The sequence below is a fragment of the Puma concolor genome, chromosome B1 (genome assembly GCF_028749965.1).
Source record: "Puma concolor isolate L17-30 chromosome B1, mPumCon1.1.hap2, whole genome shotgun sequence".
NCBI lineage: Eukaryota > Metazoa > Chordata > Mammalia > Carnivora > Felidae > Puma > Puma concolor.
Window position 1 is genome coordinate 87,596,056 of NC_141670.1, and position 8,353 is coordinate 87,604,408.

Sequence of the window (8,353 nt, forward strand, 5' to 3'; positions counted from 1 at the left end):
TTACCTACATACATATTTTTCACAGTCTTTTAGACATCAGATTGAATTGACAATTGAATGCACAAAATCTGGCTCAATCGTGAAAGATATTTGTTGTCAATACAATGTCTTTGGTAGCCAAAAACAAGTTGTTTACAACTACCAAACACTTTCTAAGCTTCTCAAGGACCCTATAGGTTTTATGTTATAGCTGTAAAACTCAGGCATGCAGATATTAAGTAATTTGCCTAAAAATCAACAGCTACAATATGGTCTACAGGAATGGCAATTTGAACTTGACACTATGAACACCGTTCTACAGCTCATGGCCCCAGGAGACTATCCAAGCCTGTTAAGGTGGGCTAAGGAGGCTCACTAGATCTGGGGTCTGAAGACCTTAGTCTGAATCCCAACCTCCTCTGGCGGTGGGATCCTGAGCCTGAGCCAATCAGGGCACTTCCAAAATAGGAAGGTTCTCCCCACAGCGTTGTGAAGCTTTACTACGACAGTGTGTGTGAACAGACTTTTAGGAACTGTTGAGAGGTCTTTTCAAATATATTTCACCTTGGATGAGTAGCTTGCCTTCCTCGAGCTTCATCTATAAACTGAGGATAATAAGGCATATCAAGTGGTCATTGTGAAGATGAAATGAGACAATGCATGTAAACCATATGATGCATAATGCAGTGTCTGGAACACAGAATTCAATCAAAGTGCTAGTTATTACTCAACATGACACTTCATTTTCAGTTTTCTGGCTCATGTAGCAAGATTTTAGTAAATCTCTTGAGTATCTCTGGGACAGGGGCCTGAAATAAACTCTCAAAGGACAGAGAAGTGGATAAACTTCCCTTTCCCCCCTTTTAATCATTTTCTCTCTAACCTCATTTTACAGACAGAAGGCTGAGACCAGGAGTGCTAGAGTACTTGGCTACCACCGCGGTTCTCCAGAGTCAACACCTCGACGCAGCCTTGCGGCGCGGCGAGTCCCGCACTTTGTTCCGCCAGGGGGCGCTCGGCCAGGCGCCGACTCCGGGGGAGACGGGACGCGGGAAGGCGGAGCCCGGCCCGGCAAGATGGCGCCGCCCGCGTTGTTGCGCCCGTTTTTCAAGCTGCTGGCTCCGGCCAGGATCCCAAGTGGCTGTGAGTGTCCATCCTAGCTCAGGCCGACCCGACCCCCCCCCTCCCGCCCCCGTCTGCCACTCCCAGAGTGAACCCAGCCCGCAGGAGCAGGGGGCGGCTGCGGTCTGGACTCGTCCCGCAGTGACCTTCGCCGGCCTGCGTCCTGGATCTCAGCCCTGACTGAGGCTCCCCATCACCCGCCGCCGACCCTCCTCTTAATGCCACTCGACAACTCTGAACCTATTTCCTGGGCTGTTCAAGCGGGGGAAGGTAGTAGTGAAGGGAGAATTAAAAGCAATAAAACGTAAATGTTAGGGTTTTTACTACAAGGCAATACGTTATAGATTTACAGACTCTGACCCCTTTCAGCTTCAGCGCGATCAAAATTCTACGTGCGGGAGCCGGCACATGACGGACCTGACTGGCTGAAAGTTGGACTGACCTTGGGCACCTCCGTCTTCTTGTGGATCTATGTGAGTTGTTACTCCCTTAATGTCACGAGACCCCAACACAGTGGGGAGGAGAAATGTCATTGTGAGATTGTTGCCGAGCAAATCTCCCATCCAGTAGGATGTTTATATAATTGCTAATTACATATTTCTTCATCAGGGAAGTCCCAAAGACTTAAAAGAAATATTAAAGATTTCAGCGGTATTGAGAAAATATGATGAAGCCGAAACTTCTGTCATTCATCCTTAAGTAGCATGATTTTGTGATGAATGGTAGTTTTACTAAATATTAATTGCACTTTATTTCCTAACGAGGATGGAGGCTGGTTGGGTTTTATGAAGGCACTTTTTTTCAGATGCCATAGGGACAAATCATCAATGAATAAGCTATACAAATTAAATCCCACTAGACTTCCCAAACATAAGATTTTAATCGATATTTGCATAAGTACATTGTTGGAAATTGTATTTAGTGTGTTGCAGCTCCACCCCCCCCCCCCCCATGCCTTTACATGTAAAAACTCATTTAATCTTTACAGCAACACTACGTGGTAGGTAGTTTGCTGAACCCTGGTTCTCCCTGACTTAAGAGTCACACTATAGACCAAGGTGAAATACTGCCTCTGTAATTTTTTTAAAGTTGACTCAAAGTATCTGTGCTACATCAGTATTTAAAATGTTTTATTTTGTAGCTAATGAGTTTCTGGCTTCTTCCACTGCTTTCCACCTCCAACTCTTAGGTCTCTTAATTTGGGTTTTCTCATTAAAATGGCTTGTTAAGGGGCGCCTGGGTGGCGCAGTCGGTTAAGCGTCCGACTTCAGCCAGGTCACGATCTCGCAGTCTGTGAGTTCGAGCCCCGCGTCGGGCTCTGGGCTGATGGCTCAGAGCCTGGAGCCTGTTTCCGATTCTGTGTCTCCCTCTCTCTCTGCCCCTCGCCCGTTCATGCTCTGTCTCTCTCTGTCCCAAAAATAAATAAACGTTGAAAAAAAAATTAAAAAAAAAATGGCTTGTTAAGGGTCGCCTGGATGTCTCACTCAGTTAAGCATCCGACTCTTGATATCAGCTTAGGTCTTGATCTCAGAGTCGTGCGTTCAAGCCCTGCATTGGGCTCTGGAGCCAACTTAAAAAAAAAAAAAAATATATATATATATATATATATATATATATATATATATATATAATATATTTATATTTTATATTTTATTTATTATTATTTATTTATTAATATAATTTATATTTATATATTTTATATAAAAATATATATTTATATATAAAATGTATATATATATATAATATATAAAATGGTTTGTTGACATGGGAAGGAGTAAGAGATGTTGAAAGTCATTTACAACTTAACAACTATAGTAACTAATCCTTTTTACAATAATATTTGTTACAATGAAATTTTAAAGTTTTCCCCAAAAAGCTTGATTGCTGCTGAGAACTCTGATTGAAATTGGATCTTTGACTGCAACAAATGTCACCCTGTATCAACCATTGTTTTGATATTATGTTGCATTCTGTTAGACAGTGGTTTTAAGAAAGTGTCTATCTCCTGTGACATCTAATTAATACACATATAGTTGAGGGATGGAGTTGATCATTCACTGAAGTATCAGACTTCTACGGTTAGAAGTATAACACACCCACCAACCAACCTGGACCTCATTTAAGAACTCAGTTCTGGTTGGTTGTGTTGGTTTAGCTCCTCTATGGTAAGTTATTTATTATATTAATTACCCCCTGAATGAAATAACTTATTTGGCAGAAGTTGAATTTAAGCTTGTAAGGGCTGCTGTCTTCAAATTTAGCATGCTAGATGGAAGTCAACAAGTATATGCCATTCATAGTTTTTGGGCTTTTGTATCTCTTAGTCTTTCATTTTTAACTAGAATAGTTGTAATTCTTTTTTGCTTTTCCAACCTGTGTAGAAAAACAAATCCAGGCCCCAGTGCCCCATGCCTTCCCCAAACCCTAGAATAGTTGTAAATTCTTTTAACCTATTCTTATTTCTCTTGTATACCTCTTATATACCAAATATAAGTATCATTAATTAGCCTCTTCTTTTAAGTTGCCAGGAAGATTACATTTCTAATTTTAATTGTTACCTACTCTAGCTCATCAAACAACATAATGAAGATGTTTTAGAGTATAAAAGAAGAAATGGGTTGGAATAAACTATTGAAATACTAATACCGTAAGTATGCAATTTTATAGGATTAATAAATTATGCAAGTTAATTTGGCCTCTTTTTAAATAGTGTATTTTGGTTGTTTTTTAATTGGGTTGATACATTTTTTTAAGTATTTAAGATTTTTGTTAATGTTTGTTTTGAGAGAGAGAGTGTGCACACGCACGAGAGAGCACGCAGGGGAGGGGCAGAGAGCAAGGGAGAGAGAGAATCCCGAGTAGGCTCTGTGCTGTCAACACAGAACCCGATGCAGAGCTGTCTCACAAACTGTGAGATCATGACCTGAGCCAAAATCAAGAGTCAGGGCCAGGTGCCCCTATTCTTTTTTGTTTATTTTATTTTAGCAATCTCTACACCCAAGGTGAGGCTCGAACTCACAACCCCAAGATCAAGGGTCAGATCCTCCTCTAACTGGGCCAGCCAGGTGTCCCTGTTGGGTTTACATTTTTTAGCACCTATATTCCTGTCTGTGACAAATTTTTGAATTTTAATACCTTACCTCAAGTGTCTCTCAGCATAATCATTTTTAATCATTATGCTTTGACTATGTTCAAAGAACATTGTGTTAGAGAATGAAACCAAAATCATATTTTTTATTACATCATAGTCCTGAAGACACAAGTTACCACTATTCTTGTATATATTTTTTTTTTTTAATTTTTATTTATTTTGAGAGAGAACAGGCATGCAAGTAGGGGAGGGACAGAGAGAGGGGGGAGAGAGAATTCCAAGGAGGCTCTGCATTGTCAGTGCAGAGCCTGATGCGGGGCTTGATCTCATGAACTGTGAGATCATGACGTGAGCCCTAATCAAGAATCTGACACTTAACTAACTGAGCCACCCAGGTGCCCCTTGTGTACATCTTATCTATTTATCATATACAACACTTGAGTGTAAATTCCATGAGAACGGAAACCTTGTCTATTTTATTAATCATGATGTACTCAGCAAATTGCCCAGTGCCTGGGCCTAGTGGGAATTTAATATTTGTAGAATGGATGAATATATATGGGCAGTAGACTGGTGAATCTTTTACCATATGACCATTTCATTATGATTGTCATTACAACTAACACCCAATTGGACAGTTCCTGATAAAATCTGTCTATGAACAAGATACTATACTCTGCATGCTCTGTGATTTAAAAAAAAAAGGGGGGTGAGTTTATTTTATATGTCAATATATATATGTATATACATAGTATATTTCTGAAAATCCTTTTAAAGAAATTCTGTATTAATCCTTTTATAAAATGAAAACACAAATCTCAACTTTCATGGATTAGGTTGATCAAAGTAAGTAACATATTCACTTGATAATAAAATAGTAAATACTAGCATACACTTTTTAAAAATATTTAACAACTCTCAAACTCAGCTCTTTAGGGTTTGATAATCCAAATTTTTCACTTTTTTTCCTATTGGTATCACCTTGCTGTCACTACTTTAGTCAGCCAATCAAGAGATAAGAATAAAATAGATATTTAAATCAAGATGCTTTTGCTACTTTCTTATAGGTCACATAAAATATTTTTTGCTAGGGGCGCCTGGGTGGCTCAGTCAGTTAAGCGTCTGACTTTGGCTCAGGTCATGATATCATGGTTCGTGAGTTTGAGCCCCTCATTGGGCTCTGTGTTGACAGCTCGGAGCCTGGAGCCTGCTTCTGATTCTGTGTCTCCCTCTCTCTCTGGCCCTTCCCCTCTCGAGCTCTGTCTCTCTCTCTCTCAAAAATAAATAAACATTAAAAATATATATATATTTTGCTAAAACTTAAGTAAAATGAAGGGTTGATACTCTTTGCGGATTTGTTTTCTAGACTTTCCAAGATGCTCTAAGGTGAATTATTCAGAATGGTCTAATTTTAATATTATTTCTGCTGGTTAATGCTATAGTTTTCATTTTTTTCTCTTCATTATAGGTATGCTTCATATAGTGATTATACCAGTTCCTTTGGATTCACCAATCTGTTGAGTTGTAAACATGAGAGAAAAAGTTATATGTGAATGTATGTCAAATCAGCATTTGTTTGCATCATTAAATGAAAAAAATAAAAAAACTTCTGTGTTCTTCAGATTATATATGTTGTAACAATATGTCGAAAATGTCAGTTCTAGGGTATGTTATTAGAAATATTTTTATGTGGAAAGTACCATCTGATAACAGGGCCAGTGGTAATTAAGAACACATTGGTAAGAAAACTTACTTATTAAGGAGATAGATTAAAAAATCACTGCTGAAGGATTTATTCCTTATATCAACTTTTTAAAAAATAATGTGTATTTATTTTTGAGAGGGAGAGAGAGACAGACAGAGAATCTGAAGTAGGCTCCAGGCTCCGAGCTGTCAGCACAGAGCCCAATGTGGGGCTTGAATCCCCGAACCGTGAGATCATGACCTGAACTGAAGTCTGGCACTTAACTGACTGAGCCACCCAGGCACCCTTCCTTGTATCAACTTTTAATTTCAAAAATTCTTAAGTGTCAGGGTGATAGAACTACTTTATTACTCAATACAGAAGAGCCCAAATACTGTTTTCTTCTGGAAGAGCCATTCTGGTAGGGTTTGTTCTGACTCTCTTTCCTTAAATTTGAATGATTGTCATTTGGGTGACTTCTGTACTCTCCACTTATGACAATGCAGTTGTTGTCCCTTTTTATAATATGACTTAGCAAACTCCTGACTGTTTAAGCAAAGGAGGAAGGGGAGGGATATTTATTAGGCACAAAATAAGATACATTTCATTTATCTTACATCAAAACCCTTTCTTGTGGGAAAAACAAAAACAAAAAACACCTTTCTTGTGTATCAGTTAATGATTTATCAGTTGAAATTTATATATATGCCACTTCATTAACTTGTGATTTAAACAGTGTACCATACATTTAAAAATTCATTTTTCATTGGGGCGCCTGGGTGGCGCAGTCGGTTGAGCATCCGACTTCAGCCAGGTCACGATCTCGCGGTCCGGGAGTTCGAGCCCCGCGTCGGGCTCTGGGCTGATGGCTCAGAGCCTGGAGCCTGTTTCCGATTCTGTGTCTCCCTCTCTCTCTCTGCCCCTCCCCCGTTCATGCTCTGTCTCTCTCTGTCCCAAAAATAAATAAACGTTGAAAAAAAAAATTTAAAAAAAAAAATTCATTTTTCATGTCTCTATATTGATGTTAAATGGAGAGACTTACTGTGTTATAATTTTGTGTATGTTTTGGGCTGTTGCCAACATTTATTCTTGGGAATTCATGGCCTAATATCTTTGGAAATCACTTCTGAACATAAATTCAGAGTTAACATTATTTCAGATTAGTTACTTGATGCAATCAGTAAAAGACCAGATACAATAGTTACTATCAACTTTTGGTAGTTTGGAGTCCTAGCTGATAGAGCTGGAAAGGACCTTTAGGGGTTATATAGACAAATCTCGTAATTTTACAGATGCAGACACCAGAGGTGAAGAGAGATACATTCAATGGCACTGTAGCAGATAGAATAATGGATCCCCAAAGATGACTATTGCCTACTCTTTGGAATCTGTATTAATGTAAGATTATATGGCAAAGAGGAATTAAGATTACAGATGGAATTAAGTTTGCTAATCAGCTGACACTTAGGGAAATTATCCTGGATTAGTTGGTTGGGCCCAATGAAATCACAAGGTTCCTTATAAGCAGGGCAGGGGGGCGGGGGGGGGGGGGGGGAAGGCACAGGAATGTGTAATTGATGTGATACGAGAAAGACTCAGCTGACCATTCCTAGCTTTGAGGGTGAAAGTCCTAGACTTTGGGTCTAAGAGCCAAAGAATGGAAAAGTCAAACAAATTCACCCCTGAAGCCTCCAGAAAGGAACACAGTCCTGCTGACACCATGATTTTTAGCCCAGTTAGAGCTGTGTTGGGTTTCTCACCTGAAAAAACTATAAGATAATAAATTTGTGTTGTTTTAAAACACTTTGTTATAGCAGCAGTAGGGAACTAACATTGTCACATGGTAATAGAAACCACGGTCAGGTATCAGGGAACGTTCCACTAAAAGAAACGCTTAAAAATTCACCTCCCAAAAGGGAATAGAAGACTTTAAGACACTTGAAATTCCAGAAACTGATGACCTTAGTTGGAAATAATAAACAATATCAACCATATGTCAGGCCTTGCAAATCTGGCTACTTTGTGTGGACTTTCACCTTGACTATGCCTGTATGACTCCAGGGGGAGCCATTCCTGAAGACCAGGGCTATCCCAGAGAATTTTTCTGTATTGATGGAAATGTCCTGTCTGCTATCCAATATAGTAGCCACTAGTCCCATGTGACTATTGGGCATCTGGGATGCAATTAATGTGACTGAATTTTAAATATTTAATTTTCATTAAATAGCCACATGAGGCTGGTGGCTGCTTTATTGGATAGCACAGATGTAAATTATTCTTTGGCTAACCTAGAGTTGTGCACATAGTGATACTGGTGAAAATGCTTTCTAAGTTAAATATTGAAACCTAACTCAAACTATGTTAAACTAAAAAAAGGTTATGAAGATACAGAGTGACTCAGACACCAAGAACAGGAATGCACCTGGGCCAGGAATAATGGATCTGGAACTCAGATGTTATCAAGACTCTTGTTCTTA

The 8,353-nt window shown here is 39.2% G+C and overlaps 1 protein-coding gene across 1 annotated transcript; it reads left to right on the forward strand.

The window, feature by feature from the left end:
• Nucleotides 1-963: 963 nt before the first annotated feature.
• On the forward strand, nt 964-5,818 carry NDUFC1 (NADH:ubiquinone oxidoreductase subunit C1). Its single transcript, XM_025921854.2, has 4 exons — nt 964-1,122; nt 1,471-1,574; nt 3,669-3,748; nt 5,661-5,818. The coding sequence occupies exons 1-3, from the start codon at nt 1,056-1,058 to the stop codon at nt 3,726-3,728; spliced, it is 231 nt and encodes a 76-aa protein (XP_025777639.1). The 5' UTR covers nt 964-1,055; the 3' UTR covers nt 3,729-3,748; nt 5,661-5,818.
• Nucleotides 5,819-8,353: the final 2,535 nt, after the last annotated feature.